Source organism: Heptranchias perlo, chromosome 18 (genome assembly GCF_035084215.1).
Source record: "Heptranchias perlo isolate sHepPer1 chromosome 18, sHepPer1.hap1, whole genome shotgun sequence".
In the NCBI taxonomy this organism is placed as follows: domain Eukaryota; kingdom Metazoa; phylum Chordata; class Chondrichthyes; order Hexanchiformes; family Hexanchidae; genus Heptranchias; species Heptranchias perlo.
In genome coordinates, this window is record NC_090342.1 from 59,076,314 (window position 1) to 59,096,257 (window position 19,944).

Sequence of the window (19,944 nt, forward strand, 5' to 3'; positions counted from 1 at the left end):
AGACAGGGAGTGAGAGACTCGGACAGTGAGTAACAGACAGGGAGAGAGAGAATCGGACAGTGAGTAACAGACAGGGAGAGAGAGACTCGGACAGTGAGCAACAGACAGGGAGAGAGAGACTCGGACAGTGAGTAACAGACAGTGAGAGAGAGACTCGGACAGTGAGTAACAGACAGGGAGAGAGAGACTCGGACAGTGAGTAACAGACAGTGAGAGAGAGACTCGGACAGTGAGTAACAGACGGGGAGAGAGAGACTCGGACAGTGAGTAACAGACAGGGAGAGAGAGACTCGGACAGTGAGTAACTGACGTGGAGAGAGAGACTCGGACAGTGAGTAACAGACAGGGAGTGAGAGACTCGGACAGTGAGTAACTGACGTGGAGAGAGACTCGGACAGTGAGTAACTGACGTGGAGAGAGACTCGGACAGTGAGTAACAGACGGAGAGAGAGAGACTCGGACAGTGAGTAACAGACAGGGAGTGAGAGACTCGGACAGTGAGTAACAGACAGGAAGAGAGAGACTCGGCCAGTGAGTAACAGACAGCGAGAGAGAGACTCGGACAGTGAGTAACTGACGTGGAGAGAGAGACTCGGACAGTGAGTAACAGACAGGGAGTGAGAGACTCGGACAGTGAGTAACTGACGTGGAGAGAGACTCGGACAGTGAGTAACTGACGTGGAGAGAGACTCGGACAGTGAGTAACAGACGGAGAGAGAGAGACTCGGACAGTGAGTAACAGACAGGGAGAGAGAGACTCGGACAGTGAGTAACAGACAGTGAGAGAGAGACTCGGACAGTGAGTAACAGACAGCGAGAGAGAGACCCGGAAGGTGAGGAACAGACAGGGAGAGAGAGAGACTCGGACAGTGAGTAACAGAAGGGAGAGAGAGACTCGGACAGTGAGTAACTGACGTGGAGAGAGAGACTCGGACAGTGAGTAACAGACAGCGAGAGAGAGACTCGGACAGTGAGTAACAGACAGGGAGTGAGAGACTCGGACAGTGAGTAACAGACAGGGAGAGAGAGACTCGGACAGTGAGTAACAGACAGGGAGAGAGAGAATCGGACAGTGAGTAACAGACAGGGAGAGAGAGACTCGGACAGTGAGCAACAGACAGGGAGTGAGAGACTCGGACAGTGAGTAACAGACAGGGAGTGAGAGACTCGGACAGTGAGTAACAGACAGGGAGAGAGAGAATCGGACAGTGAGTAACAGACAGGGAGAGAGAGACTCGGACAGTGAGCAACAGACAGGGAGAGAGAGACTCGGACAATGAGTAACAGACAGTGAGAGAGAGACTCGGACAGTGAGTAACAGACAGGGAGAGAGAGACTCGGACAGTGAGTAACAGACAGTGAGAGAGAGACTCGGACAGTGAGTAACAGACGGGGAGAGAGAGACTCGGACAGTGAGTAACAGACAGGGAGAGAGAGACTCGGACAGTGAGCAACAGACAGGGAGTGAGAGACTCGGACAGTGAGTAGTTGACGGCGAGAGAGAGACTCGGACAGTGAGTAACAGACAGGGAGTGAGAGACTCGGACAGTGAGTAACAGACAGGGAGAGAGAGAATCGGACAGTGAGTAACAGACAGGGAGAGAGAGACTCGGACAGTGAGCAACAGACAGGGAGAGAGAGACTCGGACAGTGAGTAACAGACAGTGAGAGAGAGACTCGGACAGTGAGTAACAGACAGGGAGAGAGAGACTCGGACAGTGAGTAACAGACAGTGAGAGAGAGACTCGGACAGTGAGTAACAGACGGGGAGAGAGAGACTCGGACAGTGAGTAACAGACAGGGAGAGAGAGACTCGGACAGTGAGTAACAGACAGCGAGAGAGAGACTCGGACAGTGAGTAACTGACTGGGAGAGAGAGACTCGGACAGTGAGTAACAGACAGGGAGAGAGACTCGGACAGTGAGTAACTGACGGGGAGAGAGAGACTCGGACAGTGAGTAACAGACAATGAGAGAGAGACTCGGACAGTGAGAGAGAGTGACTCGGGGAGAGTGAGTAACAGACAGTGAGAGAGAGACTCGGACAGTGAGTAACAGACAGGGAGAGAGAGACTCGGACAGTGAGTAACTGACGGGGAGAGAGAGACTTCGACAGTGAGTAACAGACAGGGAGAGAGAGAGACTCGGACAGTGAGTAACAGACAGGGAGAGAGAGACTCGGTCAGTGAATAACAGACAGGGAGAGAGAGAATCGGACAGTGAGTAACAGACAGTGAGAGAGAGACTCGGACAGTGAGTAACAGACAGTGAGAGAGAGACTCGGACAGTGAGTAACAGACAGGGAGAGAGAGACTCGGACAGTGAGTAACAGACAGTGAGAGAGAGACTCGGACAGTGAGTAACAGACAGGGAGAGAGAGACTCGGACAGTGAGTAACAGACAGGGAGAGAGAGACTCGGACAGTGAGTAACAGACAGGGAGAGAGAGACTCGGACAGTGAGTAACAGACAGGGAGAGAGAGACTCGGACAGTGAGTAACTGACTGGGAGAGAGAGACTCGGACAGTGAGTAACTGACGGGGAGAGAGAGACTCGGACAGTGAGTAACAGACAATGAGAGAGAGACTCGGACAGTGAGTAACAGACAGGGAGAGAGAGTGACTCGGGGAGAGTGAGTAACAGACAGTGAGAGAGAGACTCGGACAGTGAGTAACAGACAGGGAGAGAGAGACTCGGACGGTGAGTAACTGACGGGGAGAGAGAGACTCGGACAGTGAGTAACAGACAGGGAGTGAGAGACTCGGACAGTGAGTAACTGACAGGGAGTGAGAGACTCGGACAGTGAGTAACAGACAGGGAGTGAGAGACTCGGACAGTGAGTAACAGACAGGATAAGAGAGACTCGGCCAGTGAGTAACAGACAGCGAGAGAGAGACTCGGACAGTGAGTAACTGACGTGGAGAGAGAGACTCGGACAGTGAGTAACAGACAGGGAGTGAGAGACTCGGACAGTGAGTAACTGACGTGGAGAGAGACTCGGACAGTGAGTAACAGACAGGGAGAGAGAGACTCGGACAGTGAGTAACTGACGTGGAGAGAGACTCGGACAGTGAGTAACAGACGGAGAGAGAGAGACTCGGACAGTGAGTAACAGACAGGGAGTGAGAGACTCGGACAGTGAGTAACTGACGTGGAGAGAGACTCGGACAGTGAGTAACAGACGGAGAGAGAGAGACTCGGACAGTGAGTAACAGACAGGGAGAGAGAGACTCGGACAGTGAGTAACTGACGTGGAGAGAGAGACTCGGACAGTGAGTAACAGACAGCGAGAGAGAGACCCGGAAGGTGAGTAACAGACAGGGAGAGAGAGAGACTCGGACAGTGAGTAACTGACGTGGAGAGAGACTCGGACAGTGAGTAACAGACGGAGAGAGAGAGACTCGGACAGTGAGTAACAGACGGCGAGAGAGAGACTCGGACAGTGAGTAACAGACAGGGAGAGAGAGACTCGGACAGTGAGTAACTGACGTGGAGAGAGAGACTCGGACAGTGAGTAACAGACAGGGAGAGAGAGACTCGGACAGTGAGTAACAGACAGCGAGAGAGAGACCTGGAAGGTGAGTAACAGACAGGGAGAGAGAGAGACTCGGACAGTGAGTAACTGACGTGGAGAGAGAGACTCGGACAGTGAGTAACAGACAGCGAGAGAGAGACCCGGAAGGTGAGTAACAGACAGGGAGAGAGAGAGACTCGGACAGTGAGTAACAGAAGGGAGAGAGAGACTCGGACAGTGAGTAACTGACGTGGAGAGAGACTCGGACAGTGAGTAACAGACGGAGAGAGAGAGACTCGGACAGTGAGTAACAGACAGGGAGTGAGAGACTCGGACAGTGAGTAACTGACGTGGAGAGAGACTCGGACAGTGAGTAACAGACGGAGAGAGAGAGACTCGGACAGTGAGTAACAGACAGGGAGAGAGAGACTCGGACAGTGAGTAACTGACGTGGAGAGAGAGACTCGGACAGTGAGTAACAGACAGCGAGAGAGAGACCCGGAAGGTGAGTAACAGACAGGGAGAGAGAGAGACTCGGACAGTGAGTAACTGACGTGGAGAGAGAGACTCGGTCAGTGAGTAACAGACAGGGAATGAGAGACTCGGACAGTGAGTAACAGACAGGGAGTGAGAGACTCGGACAGTGAGTAACTGACGTGGAGAGAGACTCGGACAGTGAGTAACAGACGGAGAGAGAGAGACTCGGACAGTGAGTAACAGACGGCGAGAGAGAGACTCGGACAGTGAGTAACAGACAGGGAGAGAGAGACTCGGACAGTGAGTAACTGACAGGGAGAGAGAGACTCGGACAGTGAGTAACAGACAGCGAGAGAGAGACCCGGAAGGTGAGTAACAGACAGGGAGAGAGAGAGACTCGGACAGTGAGTAACTGACGTGGAGAGAGAGACTCGGACAGTGAGTAACAGACAGCGAGAGAGAGACCCGGAAGGTGAGTAACAGACAGGGAGAGAGAGAGACTCGGACAGTGAGTAACAGAAGGGAGAGAGAGACTCGGACAGTGAGTAACTGACGTGGAGAGAGAGACTCGGACAGTGAGTAACAGACAGCGAGAGAGAGACCCGGAAGGTGAGTAACAGACAGGGAGAGAGAGAGACTCGGACAGTGAGTAACAGAAGGGAGAGAGGGAGACTCGGACAGTGAGTAACGGACAGCGAGAGAGAGACTCGGACAGTGAGTAACAGACAGGGAGTGAGAGACTCGGACAGTGAGTAACAGACAGGGAGAGAGAGACTCGGACAGTGAGTAACAGACAGGGAGAGAGAGAGACTCGGACAGTGAGTAACAGACAGCGAGAGAGAGACTCGGACAGTGAGTAACAGACAGCGAGAGAGAGACTCGGACATTGAGTAACAGACAGTGAGAGAGAGACTCGGACAGTGAGTAACAGACAGGGAGAGAGAGACTCGGACAGTGAGTAACAGACAGGGAGAGAGAGAGACTCGGACAGTGAGTAACAGACAGGGAGGGAGGGAGATTCGGACAGTGAGTAACAGACAGTGAGAGAGAGACTCGGACAGTGAGTAACAGACAGCGAGAGAGAGACTCGGACAGTGAGTAACAGACAGCGAGAGAGGGACTCGGACAGTGAGTAACAGACAGTGAGAGAGAGACTCGGACAGTGAGTAACAGACAGTGAGAGAGAGACTCGGACAGTGAGTAACAGACAGCGAGAGAGGGACTCGGACAGTGAGCAACTGACTGGCAGAGAGAGACTCGGACAGTGAGTAACAGACAGCGAGAGAGAGACCCGGAAGGTGAGTAACAGACAGGGAGAGAGAGAATCGGACAGTGAGTAACAGACAGGGAGAGAGAGACTCGGACAGTGAGTAACAGACAGGGAGAGAGAGACTCGGACAGTGAGTAACAGACAGTGAGAGAGAGACTCGGACAGTGAGTAACAGACAGTGAGAGAGAGACTCGGACAGTGAGTAACAGACAGCGAGAGAGGGACTCGGACAGTGAGTAACAGACAGGGAGAGAGAGACTCGGACAGTGAGTAACAGACAGCGAGAGAGGGACTCGGACAGTGAGTAACAGACAGGGAGAGAGAGACTCGGACAGTGAGTAACAGACAGGGAGAGAGAGAATCGGACAGTGAGTAACAGACAGGGAGAGAGAGAGACTCGGACAGTGAGTAACAGACAGTGAGAGAGAGAATCGGACAGTGAGTAACAGACAGGGAGAGAGAGAGACTCGGACAGTGAGCAACAGACAGGGAGAGAGAGACTCGGACAGTGAGTAACAGACAGGGAGAGAGAGACTCGGACAGTGAGTAACAGACAGGGAGAGAGAGAATCGGACAGTGAGTAACAGACAGGGAGAGAGAGACTCGGACAGTGAGTAACAGACAGGGAGAGAGAGACTCGGACAGTGAGTAACCGACGGAGAGAGAGAGACTCGGACAGTGAGTAACCGACGGAGAGAGAGAGACTCGGACAGTGAGTAACAGACAGCGAGAGAGAGACTCGGACAGTGAGTAACAGACAGGGAGAGAGAGACTCGGACAGTGAGTAACAGACAGGGAGAGAGAGACTCGGACAGTGAGTAACAGACGGAGAGAGAGAGACTCGGACAGTGAGTAACAGACAGGGAGAGAGAGAGACTCGGACAGTGAGTAACAGACAGTGAGAGAGAGACTCGGACAGTGAGTAACAGACAATGAGAGAGAGACTCGGACAGTGAGTAACAGACAGGGAGAGAGAGACTCGGACAGTGAGTAACAGACAGGGAGTGAGAGACTCGGACAGTGAGTAACAGACAGGGAGAGAGAGAATCGGACAGTGAGTAACAGACAGGGAGAGAGAGACTCGGACAGTGAGTAACAGACAGGGAGAGAGAGACTCGGACAGTGAGTAACAGACAGTGAGAGAGAGACTCGGACAGTGAGTAACAGACAGTGAGAGAGAGACTCGGACAGTGAGTAACAGACAGCGAGAGAGGGACTCGGACAGTGAGTAACAGACAGGGAGAGAGAGACTCGGACAGTGAGTAACAGACAGGGAGAGAGAGACTCGGACAGTGAGTAACAGACAGTGAGAGAGAGACTCGGACAGTGAGTAACAGACAGGGAGAGAGAGACTCGGACAGTGAGTAACAGACAGTGAGAGAGAGACTCGGACAGTGAGTAACAGACGGGGAGAGAGAGACTCGGACAGTGAGTAACAGACAGGGAGAGAGAGACTCGGACAGTGAGTAACAGACAGCGAGAGAGAGACTCGGACAGTGAGTAACTGAATGGGAGAGAGAGACTCGGACAGTGAGTAACTGACGGGGAGAGAGAGACTCGGACAGTGAGTAACAGACAGGGAGAGAGACTCGGACAGTGAGTAACTGACGGGGAGAGAGAGACTCGGACAGTGAGTAACAGACAATGAGAGAGAGACTCGGACAGTGAGAGAGAGTGACTCGGGGAGAGTGAGTAACAGACAGTGAGAGAGAGACTCGGACAGTGAGTAACAGACAGGGAGAGAGAGACTCGGACAGTGAGTAACAGACAGTGAGAAAGAGACTCGGACAGTGAGTAACAGACAGGGAGAGAGAGACTCGGACAGTGAGTAACAGACAGTGAGAGAGAGACTCGGACAGTGAGTAACAGACAGGGAGAGAGAGACTCGGACAGTGAGTAACAGACAGGGAGAGAGAGACTCGGACAGTGAGTAACAGACAGCGAGAGAGAGACTCGGACAGTGAGTAACTGACTGGGAGAGAGAGACTCGGACAGTGAGTAACTGACGGGGAGAGAGAGACTCGGACAGTGAGTAACAGACAATGAGAGAGAGACTCGGACAGTGAGTAACAGACAGGGAGAGAGAGTGACTCGGGGAGAGTGAGTAACAGACAGGGAGAGAGAGGGACTCGGACAGTGAGTAACAGAGAGGGAGAGAGAGACTCGGACAGTGAGTAACCGACAGGGAGAGAGAGTGACTCGGGGAGAGTGAGTAACAGACAGTGAGAGAGAGACTCGGACGGTGAGTAACTGACGGGGAGAGAGAGACCCGGACAGTGAGTAACTGACAGGGAGAGAGAGAGACTCGGACAGTGAGTAACAGACAGGGAGTGAGAGACTCGGACAGTGAGTAACAGACAGGAAGAGAGAGACTCGGCCAGTGAGTAACAGACAGCGAGAGAGAGACTCGGACAGTGAGTAACTGACGTGGAGAGAGAGACTCGGACAGTGAGTAACAGACAGGGAGAGAGAGACTCGGACAGTGAGCAACTGACGTGGAGAGAGACTCGGACAGTGAGTAACAGACGGAGAGAGAGAGACTCGGACAGTGAGTAACAGACAGGGAGAGAGAGATTCGGACAGTGAGTAACTGACGTGGAGAGAGAGACTCGGACAGTGAGTAACAGACAGCGAGAGAGAGACCCGGAAGGTGAGTAACTGACGTGGAGAGAGAGACTCGGACAGTGAGTAACAGACAGGGAGAGAGAGAGACTCGTACAGTGAGTAACAGACTGGGAGAGAGAGAGACTCGGACAGTGAGTAACAGACAGGGAGAGAGAGACTCGGACAGTGAGTAACAGACAGGGAGAGAGAGACTCGGACAGTGAGTAACAGACAGCGAGAGAGAGACTCGGACAGTGAGTAACTGACTGGGAGAGAGAGACTCGGACAGTGAGTAACTGACGGGGAGAGAGAGACTCGGACAGTGAGTAACAGACAATGAGAGAGAGACTCGGACAGTGAGTAACAGACAGGGAGAGAGAGTGACTCGGGGAGAGTGAGTAACAGACAGTGAGAGAGAGACTCGGACAGTGAGTAACAGACAGGGAGAGAGAGACTCGGACGGTGAGTAACTGACGGGGAGAGAGAGACTCGGACATTGAGTAACAGACAGGGAGAGAGAGAGACTCGGACAGTGAGTAACAGACAGGGAGTGAGAGACTCGGACAGTGATTAACAGACAGGAAGAGAGAGACTCGGCCAGTGAGTAACAGACAGCGAGAGAGAGACTCGGACAGTGAGTAACAGACAGGGAGAGAGAGAGACTCGGACAGTGAGTAACTGACGTGGAGAGAGAGACTCGGACAGTGAGTAACAGACAGGGAGAGAGAGACTCGGACAGTGAGTAACTGACGTGGAGAGAGAGACTCGGACAGTGAGTAACAGACAGCGAGAGAGAGACCCGGAAGGTGAGTAACAGACAGGGAGAGAGAGAGACTCGGACAGTGAGTAACAGAAGGGAGAGAGGGAGACTCGGACAGTGAGTAACAGACAGCGAGAGAGAGACTCGGACAGTGAGTAACAGACAGGGAGTGAGAGACTCGGACAGTGAGTAACAGACGGGGAGAGAGAGACTCGGACAGTGAGTAACAGACAGGGAGAGAGAGAGACTCGGACAGTGAGTAACAGACAGCGAGAGAGAGACTCGGACAGTGAGTAACAGACAGGGAGGGAGGGAGATTCGGACAGTGAGTAACAGACAGGGAGAGAGAGACTCGGACAGTGAGTAACAGACAGGGAGAGAGAGAGACTCGGACAGTGAGAAACAGACAGGGAGTGAGAGACTCGGACAGTGAGTAACAGACAGGGAGAGAGAGACTCCGACAGTGAGCAACTGACTGGCAGAGAGAGACTCGGACAGTGAGTAACAGACAGGGAGAGAGAGACTCCGACAGTGAGCAACTGACTGGGAGAGAGAGACTCGGACAGTGAGGAACAGACAGGGAGAGAGAGTGACTCGGACAGTGAGGAACAGACAGGGAGAGAGAGTGACTCGGGGAGAGTGAGGAACAGACAGGAAGAGAGACTCAGACAGTGAGTAACAGACAGGGAGAGAGAGTGACTCGGGGAGAGTGAGTAACAGACAGGGAGAGAGAGAGACTCGGACAGTGAGTAACAGACGGAGAGAGAGAGACTCGGACTGTGAGTAACAGACAGGGAGAGAGAGACTCGGACAGTGAGTAACAGACAGTGAGAGAGAGACTCGGACAGTGAGTAACAGACAGGGAGAGAGAGAGACTCGGACAGTGAGTAACAGACAGGGAGAGAGAGAGACTCGGACAGTGAGTAACAGACAGGGAGAGAGAGACTCCGACAGTGAGCAACTGACTGGGAGAGAGAGACTCGGACAGTGAGGAACAGACAGGGAGAGAGAGTGACTCGGACAGTGAGGAACAGACAGGGAGAGAGAGTGACTCGGGGAGAGTGAGGAACAGACAGGAAGAGAGACTCAGACAGTGAGTAACAGACAGGGAGAGAGAGTGACTCGGGGAGAGTGAGTAACAGACAGGGAGAGAGAGAGACTCGGACAGTGAGTAACAGACGGAGAGAGAGAGACTCGGACTGTGAGTAACAGACAGGGAGAGAGAGACTCGGACAGTGAGTAACAGACAGTGAGAGAGAGACTCGGACAGTGAGTAACAGACAGGGAGAGAGAGAGACTCGGACAGTGAGTAACAGACAGGGAGAGAGAGAGACTCGGACAGTGAGTAACAGACAGGGAGAGAGAGACTCGGACAGTGAGTAACAGACAGCGAGAGAGAGACTCGGACAGTGAGTAACAGACAGGGAGAGAGAGACTCGGACAGTGAGTAACAGACAGCGAGAGAGAGACTCGGACAGTGAGTAACAGACAGGGAGAGAGAGACTCGGACAGTGAGTAACAGACAGGGAGAGGGAGAGACTCGGACAGTGAGTAACAGACAGGGAGAGAGAGAGACTCGGACAGTGAGTAACAGACAGGGAGAGAGAGAATCGGACAGTGAGTAACAGACAGGGAGAGCGAGACTCGGACAGTGAGTAACAGACAGGGAGAGAGAGACTCGGACAGTGAGTAACAGACAGGGAGAGAGAGACTCGGACAGTGAGTAACAGACAGGGAGAGAGAGTCTCAGGGAAAGTAAGTAACAGACAGGGAGAGAGAGTCTCAGGGAAAGTAAGTAACAGACACGGTGCAGGGAGTGAGCAGGAGGAAGGGATTAGACTTGGTGGGATATGAAAAGTTGTTGAGTGTGAACAGTGGAGTGCCATTAGATTGGGTTTGATATTAAAGGGTGTGGGGATTGAGCAGGTGGGTGGCATTCGACTGGGTGGGATATTAAAGGACAAGGGGAGTTACCAGAAGATTGGGATTGGAATGGGAGGGGTATTGAAGGGTACGGCGAGTGAGCAGGAGAGTGGGATTCGACTGAGTGGGATATTGAAGGGTATGGGGAGTGAGGAGGGGAGGGCGATTGGACTGGGTGGGATATTGAAGGGTATGGGGAATGAGCAGGAAGGTGGGATTAGACTGGGTGGAATATTAAAGGGTATGGGGAGTGAGGAGGGGAGGGCGATTAGACTGGGTGGGATATTATAGGGTATGGGGAGTGAGCAGGAGAGTGGGATGAGACAGAGTGGGATATTAAAGTTTGGGATTGTGAGGGGGAGAGTGGGATTAGACTGCATGGGTTATTAAAGGGTATGGGGAGTGAGCAGGAGAGTGGGATTCGACTGGGTGGGATATTGAAGGGTGTGGGGAGTGAGCAGGAGAGTGGGATTGGACAGGGTGGGATATTGAAAGGTGTGGGGAGTGAGCAGGAGAGTGGGATTAGACTGGGTGGAATATTGAAGGGTGTGGGGAGTGAGCAGGAGAGTGGGATTAGACTGGGTGGGATATTGAAAGGTGTGGGGAGTGAGCAGGAGAGTGGGATTAGACTGGGTGGGATATTGAAAGGTGTGGGGAGTGAGCAGGAGAGTGGGATTAGACTGGGTGGGATATTGAAAGGTGTGGGGAGTGAGCAGGAGAGTGGGATTAGACTGGGTGGGATATTGAAGGGTGTGGGGAGTGAGCAGGAGAGTGGGATTAGACAGGGTGGGATATTAGAGGGTATGGGCAATGAGCAGGTGAGTGGGATTCGAGTGGGTGGGATATTAGAGGGTGTGGGCAATGAGCAGGTGAGTGGGATTCGAGTGGGTGGGATATTAGAGGGTGTGGGCAATGAGCAGGTGAGTGGGATTAGACAGGGTGGGATATTGAAGGGTGTGGGGAGTGAGCAGGAATGTGGGATTATCTGGCCAGTCTTGATGAACCAACAGCCTGATACCGTGCTCGAAGTTGCTCTGATTGTCCAAGCTCGTTGGTGACTGTGCTCCATGACTGAAGTGAGCTCTTTTGAGGCTTGTGTTTTGATACCTATCCCAGGGTGCACATGTGCTCCCATCTGTTGAATTGGCGTGAACCTGCCTGAAGTGATTCTTATATTCCTTCTCTTTTTTCTATGCCTAGAACAGCACGTCGAGGTGGTGCTGAGCTCGTCGGAGGAGGAGGAGGAGGAGGAGGAGGATGGAGCAGCTCTCGAGGATGGTATGCGGTGAGACGCACTGTGGGAAGGCTGGCACTCACACCTTGTTGAAAGCAATCTCAAGACTGCCTTTGGGAAAGGTCATGCGATTGGCAGCAAGGAGGTGCCTCCTGACTGGTTTATTTGATTGATGTGGGGATCTGGTGCACAGATTGCCAAATCAGTATGGGTGCCTATTTGAGGCAAACCTCAGATTTGTACCAAATTTTACACACAACATTGTCACCATGAGCTCCTCAGCCTCTCCTATTTTTCAAAATCACCTGTTTATAATGTTATTCCTGTTGGTTTGTGGGTTGTTTATTCAGCACAATTGGGACCAGTATCCAAACCAAGGGAGGGGCCAGGACACCAAAAAGGCACAAACAGCAAATTAGTGCAATTGTTAAACTTGAGCTGGCTCATTTCCCCTCGCATTATCCAACTCACATTGTTCTTTCAGATACAACCAACACACCGAGTTGGGTACCTCTCTAATTGTACCCTTTGGTGAGTTAGAATTGACCAATTCCAGAAAGCCCCGTGTGGCTTCCTGATACATTGTAATTCAGTGCTCTGAACTTTCCTTTTTTGTTCCTCGAAAGCTTTAAGCACACGGCCAAGCTTGCCCTTCCTGAAGACTTGCCACTCCTTCCTGGACCAGGGCTCCATGGGGTGGCAAGTCGCACCACTTGCACCCTGGCCTTCCAGCTTCAAACCAGTTGCTGACACTCACAGTCTGAACTCACACATGGAGAATGGCCACTTGGGTGAGCTGCATCGAAATACATAGAGGTTACAACATGGAAACAGGCCATTCAGCCCAACCAGTCCGTGTTGGTGTTTCCCCTCCACACGAGCAAATAGTCCGAATCACATTTATCCATCCTGTTCCCAGATCCCTTCAATCCCTTTTCCTTCATCTATCCATCCAATTTAATCCTGAAAGTTTCTGCTTCAAACACTAACCCTGGAAATGAATTCCATAGCCTCACAACTCTCTGCAGATGTTTCTCCTGCCCTCTCTTCAAAATCATTTATTTTTAATCTTGCATCTATGGCCCCTCAACTGCTGGAAACAGTCAACTTCTAAGGTGTCGGCCATAGCTCAGCGGGCAGCACTGTCGCCTCTGAGTCAAAAGGGATAAGTTTCACGCCAGAGACTTGAGCCCATCATCCAGGCTGACACTCCCAGTGCAGTACTGAGGGAGTGCTGCACTGTCGGAGGTGCCGTCTTTCGGATGAGATGTTAAACCAAGGCCCAGTTTGCCCTCTCAGGTAAAACATCCCACGACACTATTCGAAGAAGAGCAGGGGAGTTTTCCCCCAGAGCTCTGGCCAATATTTATGCATCGAACAACACCACAAAATGCAGATTATCCAGTCATTTCCTCATTGCTGTTTGTGGGACCTTGAGGTATTGGCTACCGCGTTTCCTACATCACAACAATGACTTTGGGACGACCTGAGGTCATGAAGTTGCGATGTTAATGCCAGTCTTTCTTTCTATCTACCCTGTCCCAGTACCCATTGAATGGTTTCTCAGAACAGTTCAGCACCTTCAGGAGAGTGATTCCTCCTTCAAACCAGGTCACAATGTTCCTCACACTAACCCAGGTCACAATGTTCCTCACACTAACCCAGGTCACAATGTTCCTCACACTAACCCAGGTCACAATGTTCCTCACACTAACCCAGGTCACAATGTTCCTCACACGAACCCAGGTCACAATGTTCCTCACACTAACCCAGGTCACAATGTTCCTCACACTAACCCAGGTCACAATGTTCCTCACACTAACCCAGGTCACAATGTTCCTCACACAAACCCAGGTCACAGTGTTCCTCACACGAACCCAGGTCACAATGTTCCTCACACTTACCCAGGTCAGTGTTCCTCACAATAACCCAGGACACAGTGTTCCTCACACTTACCCAGGTCAGTGTTCCTCACACTAACCCAGTTCACAGTGTTCCTCACACGAACCCAGGTCACAATGTTCCTCACACTAACCCAGGTCACAGTGTTCCTCACACTAACCCAGTTCACAGTGTTCCTCGCACTAACCCAGGTCAGAGTGTTCCTCGCACGAACCCAGGTCACAATGTTCCTCACACTAACCCAGGTCACAGTGTTCCTCACACTAACCCAGGTCACGATGTACCTCACACTAACCCAGGTCACAATGTTCCTCACACTAACCCAGGTCACAATGTACCTCACACTAACCCAGGTCACAGTGTTCCTCACACTAACCCAGGTCACAATGTTCCTCACACTAACCCAGGTCACAATGTTCCTCACACTAACCCAGGTCACAGGGTTCCTCACACTAACCCAGGTCACGATGTTCCTCACAATAAACCAGGTCACGATGTTACTCACACTAACCCAGTTCACAATGTTCCTCACACCAAGGTCACAGGGTTCCTCACACTAACCCAGGTCACAATGTTCCTCAGAATAAACCAGGTCACAATGTTACTCACACTAACCCAGGTCACAATGTTCCTCACACTGACCCAGGTCAGAATGTTCCTCACACTAACCCAGGTCAGAATGTTCCTCACACTAACCCAGTTCACAGTGTTCCTCACAATAAACCAGGTCACGATGTTCCTCACACTAACCCAGGTCACAGTGTTCCTCACACTAACCCAGTTCACAGTGTTCCTCACAATAAACCAGGTCACAATGTTCCTCACACTAACCCAGGTCACAGTGTTCCTCACACTAACCCAGTTCACAATGTTCCTCACAATAAACCAGGTCACGATGTTCCTCACACTAACCCAGGTCCCAGTGTTCCTCACAATAAACCAGGTCACAATGTTCCTCACACTAACCCAGGTCACAGGGTTCCTCACACTAACCCAGGTCACAATGTTCCTCAGAATAAACCAGGTCACAATGTTACTCACACTAACCCAGGTCACAATGTTCCTCACACTGACCCAGGTCAGAATGTTCCTCACACTAACCCAGGTCAGAATGTTCCTCACACTAACCCAGTTCACAGTGTTCCTCACAATAAACCAGGTCACGATGTTCCTCACACTAACCCAGGTCACAGTGTTCCTCACACTAACCCAGTTCACAGTGTTCCTCACAATAAACCAGGTCACAATGTTCCTCACACTAACCCAGGTCACAGTGTTCCTCACACTAACCCAGTTCACAATGTTCCTCACAATAAACCAGGTCACGATGTTCCTCACACTAACCCAGGTCCCAGTGTTCCTCACAATAAACCAGGTCACAATGTTCCTCACACTAACCCAGGTCACAATGTTCCTCACACTAACCCAGGTCACAGTGTTCCTCAGAATAAACCAGGTCACAATGTTCCTCACACGAACCCAGTTCACAATGTTCCTCACACGAACCCAGGTCACGATGTTCCTCACAATAAACCAGGTCACGATGTTACTCACACTAACCCAGTTCACAGTGTTCCTCACACTAACCCAGTTCACAGTGTTCCTCACACGAACCCAGGTCACAATGTTCCTCAGAATAAACCAGGTCACAATGTTCCTCACACTAACCCAGGTCACAGTGTTCCTCACACTGACCCAGTTCACAATGTTCCTCGCAATAAACCAGGTCACAATGTTCCTCACACTGACCCAGGTCAGAATGTTCCTCACACTAACCCAGGTCACAATGTTCCTCACACTAACCCAGGTCACAATGTTCCTCACAATAAACCAGGTCACAATGTTCCTCACAATAAACCAGGTCACAATGTTCCTCACACGAACCCAGGTCACAATGTTCCTCACACTAACCCAGTTCACAGTGTCCCTCAGAATAAACCAGGTCACAATGTTCCTCACAATAAACCAGGTCACAATGTTCCTCACACTAACCCAGTTCACAATGTTCCTCACACCCAGGTCACAGTGTTCCTCACACGAACCCAGTTCACAATGTTCCTCACACGAACCCAGGTCACAATGTTCCTCACACCAACCCAGTTCACAGTGTCCCTCAGAATAAACCAGGTCACAATGTCCCTCAGAATAAACCAGGTCACAATGTTCCTCACAATAAACCAGGTCACAATGTTCCTCACACTAACCCAGTTCACAATGTTCCTCACACCCAGGTCACAGTGTTCCTCACACCAACCCATTTCACAATGTTCCTCACACGAACCCAGGTCACAATGTTCCTCACACTAACCCAGTTCACAGTGTTCCTCACAATAAACCAGGTCACAGTGTTCCTCACACTAACCCAGGTCACAGTGTTCCTCACACTAACCCAGGTCACAGTGTTCCTCACACTAACCCAGGTCACAATGTTCCTCACACTAACCCAGTTCACAATGTTCCTCACACGAAAGCAGTTCACAATGTTCCTCACAATAAACCAGGTCACAATGTTCCTCACAATAAACCAGGTCTCAGTGTTCCTCACACTAACCCAGGTCACAATGTTCCTCACAACAAACCAGGTCACAATGTTCCTCACACGAACCCAGGTCACAATGTTCCTCACACTAAACCAGGTCACAGTGTTCCTCACAATAAACCAGGTCACAATGTTCCTCACAGTAACCCAGGTCACAATGTTCCTCACACTTACCCAGGTCACAGTGTTGCTCACACTAACCCAGTTCACAGTGTTCCTCACACTAACCCAGTTCACTGTGTTCCTCACAATAAACCAGGTCACAGTGTTCCTCACACTAACCCAGTTCACAATGTTCCTCACATGAACCCAGGTCACAATGTTCCTCACACTAACCCAGTTCACAGTGTTCCTCACAATAAACCAGGTCACAATGTTCCTCACAATAAACCAGGTCACAGTGTTCCTCACACCAACCCAGGTCACAGTGTTCCTCACACTAACCCAGGTCACAATGTTCCTCACACTAACCCAGTTCACAATGTTCCTCACACGAAAGCAGTTCACAATGTTCCTCACAATAAACCAGGTCACAATGTTCCTCACAATAAATCAGGTCTCAGTGTTCCTCACACTAACCTAGGTCACAGTGTTCCTCACACTAACCCAGGTCACAATGTTCCTCACACTAACCCAGTTCACAGTGTTCCTCACACGAACCCAGTTCACAATGTTCCTCACAACAAACCAGGTCACAATGTTCCTCACACGAACCCAGGTCACAATGTTCCTCACACTAAACCAGGTCACAGTGTTCATCACAATAAACCAGGTCACAATGTTCCTCACAGTAACCCAGGTCACAATGTTCCTCACACTTACCCAGGTCACAGTGTTGCTCACACTAACCCAGTTCACAGTGTTCCTCACACTAACCCAGGTCACAATGTTCCTCACACGAACCCAGGTCACAGTGTTCCTCACACTAACCCAGGTCACAGTGTTCCTCACACTAACCCAGGTCACAATGTTCCTCACACTAACCCAGTTCACAATGTTCCTCACACTAACCCAGGTCACAATGTTCCTCACACGAAACCAGGTCACAATGTTCCTCACAATAAACCAGGTCACGGTGTTCCTCACAATAAACCAGTTCACAATGTTCCTCACACGAACCCAGGTCACAGTGTTCCTCACACGAAACCAGGTCACAATGTTCCTCACAATAAACCAGGTCACGGTGTTCCTCACACTGACCCAGGTCACAATGTTCCTCACACTAACCCAGGTCACCATGTTCCTCACAATAAATCAGGTCACAATGTGCCTCACAATAAACCAGGTCACAGTGTTCCTCACAATAAACCAGGTCACAGTGTTCCTCACAATAACCCAGGTCACAGTGTTCCTCACAATAACCCAGGTCACAGTGTTCCTCACAATAACCAGGTCACAATGTTCTTCACAATAACCCAGGTCACAGTGTTCCTCACAATAACCCAGGTCACAATGTTCCTCACAATAATCCAGGTCACAGTGTTCCTCACAATAACCCAGGTCACAATGTTCATCACACAAACCCAGTTAACATTGTTCCTCACACTAACGCAGTTCACAATGTTCCTCTCACTTACCCAGGTCACAATGTTCCTCACAATAAACCAGGTCACGGTGTTCCTCACAATAACCCAGGTCACAATGTTCATCACACTAACCCAGTTAACATTGTTCCTCACACTAACCCAGTTCACAATGTTCCTCACACTCACCCAGTTCACAATGTTCATCACACCAACCCAGTTCACAGAGTTCCTCACAACAAACCAGGTCACAATGTTCCTCACACGAACCCAGTTCACAGTGTTCCTGACACGAACCCAGTTCACAGTGTTCCTCACAATAAACCAGGTCACAATGTTCCTCACACGAACCCAGTTCACAGTGTTCCTCACACTAACCCAGTTGACAATGTTTCTCACACGAACCCAGTTCACAATGTTCCTCACACTCACCCAGTTCACAGTGTTCCTCACACTAACCCAGTTAACAATGTTTCTCACACGAACCCAGTTCACAATGTTCCTCACACTAACCCAGTTCACAATGTTTCTCGCACTTACCCAGTTCACAGTGGTTCTCATACTTACCCAGTTCACAGTGTTCCTCACACTAACCCAGTTAACAATGTTCCTCACACTAACCCAGTTCACAATGTTCCTCACACGAACCCAGTTCACAGTGTTCCTCACACTAACCCAGTTCACAATGTTCCTCACACTAACCCAGTTCACAGTGTTCCTCACAATAACCCAGTTCACAGTGTTCCTCACACTAACCCAGTTCACAGTGTTCCTCACAGTAACCCACGTCACAGTGTTGCTCACACTAACCCAGTTCACAGTGTTCCTCACAATAACCCAGTTCACAGTGTTCCTCACAATAAACCAGGTCACAATGTTCCTCACACTAAACCAGGTCACAGTGTTCCTCACACGAACGCAGTTCACAATGTTCCTCACACTCACCCAGTTCACAATGTTCATCACACCCAGGTCACAGTGTTCCTCACAATATACCAGTTCACCGTGTTCCTCACACTAACCCAGTTCACAATGTTCCTCACACTCACCCAGTTCACAATGTTCATCACACCAACCCAGTTCACAGTGTTCCTCACAATAAACCAGGTCACAATGTTCCTCACACTAACCCAGTTCACAGTGTTCATCACACCAACCCAGTTCACAGTGTTCCTCACAATAAACCAGGTCACAATGTTCCTCACAATCAACAAGTTCACAATGTTCCTCACAATAAACCAGGTCACAATGTTCCTCACACGAACCCAGTTCACAATGTTCCTCACACTAACCCAGTTCACAGAGTTCCTCACAATAAACCAGGTCACAATGTTCCTCACAATCAACAAGTTCACAGTGTTCCTCACACGAACGCAGGTCACAGTGTTCCTCACAATAAACCAGGTCACAATGTTCCTCACAATCAACAAGTTCACAGTGTTCCTCACAATCAACAAGTTCACAATGTTCCTCACAATAAACCAGGTCACAATGTTCCTCACAATAAACCAGGTCACAATGTTCCTCACAATAAACCAGGTCACAATGTTCCTCACACTAATCCAGTTCACAGTGTTCCTCACAATAAACCAGGTCACGTTGTTCCTCACACTAACCCAGTTCACAATGTTCCTGACACTAACCCAGTTCACAATGTTCCTCACAATAAACCAGGTCACAATGTTCCTCACACGAACCCAGTTCACAGTGTTCCTGACACGAACCCAGTTCACAGTGTTCCTCACACTAACCCAGTTAACAATGTTCCTCACACTCACCCAGTTCACAATGTTCCTCACACTCACCCAGTTCACAATGTTCCTGACACTATCCCAGTTCACAGTGTTCCTCACACTAACCCAGTTCACAATGTTCCTCACACTAACCCAGTTCACAGTGTTCCTCACAATAACCCAGTTCACAGTGTTCCTCACAATAAACCAGGTCACAATGTTCCTCACAATAACCCAGGTCACAGTGTTCCTCACAATAAACCAGGTCACGATGTTCCTCACACTAAACCAGGTCACAGTGTTCCTCACACGAAAGCAGTTCACAATGTTCCTCACACTCACCCAGTTCACAATGTTCATCACACCCAGGTCACAATGTTCCTCAGACTAACCCAGTTCACAGTGTTCCTCACAATATACCAGTTCACCGTGTTCCTCACACTAACCCAGTTCACAATGTTCCTCAC

At 50.4% G+C, this 19,944-nt stretch overlaps 1 protein-coding gene across 1 annotated transcript in view; it reads left to right on the plus strand.

Moving 5' to 3' along the window:
• The window catches only part of LOC137334477 (F-actin-monooxygenase MICAL3-like), an 80,080-nt gene extending 67,550 nt beyond the window's left edge, over nt 1–12,530 (plus strand). Inside the window, exons 11-12 of the mRNA XM_067999157.1 lie at nt 11,747–11,831; nt 12,407–12,530. Of these exons, the coding sequence (XP_067855258.1) occupies nt 11,747–11,831; nt 12,407–12,530 (209 nt within the window). The remainder of the gene's footprint in view (nt 1–11,746; nt 11,832–12,406) is intronic.
• The last annotated feature ends 7,414 nt before the right edge of the window (nt 12,531–19,944 follow it).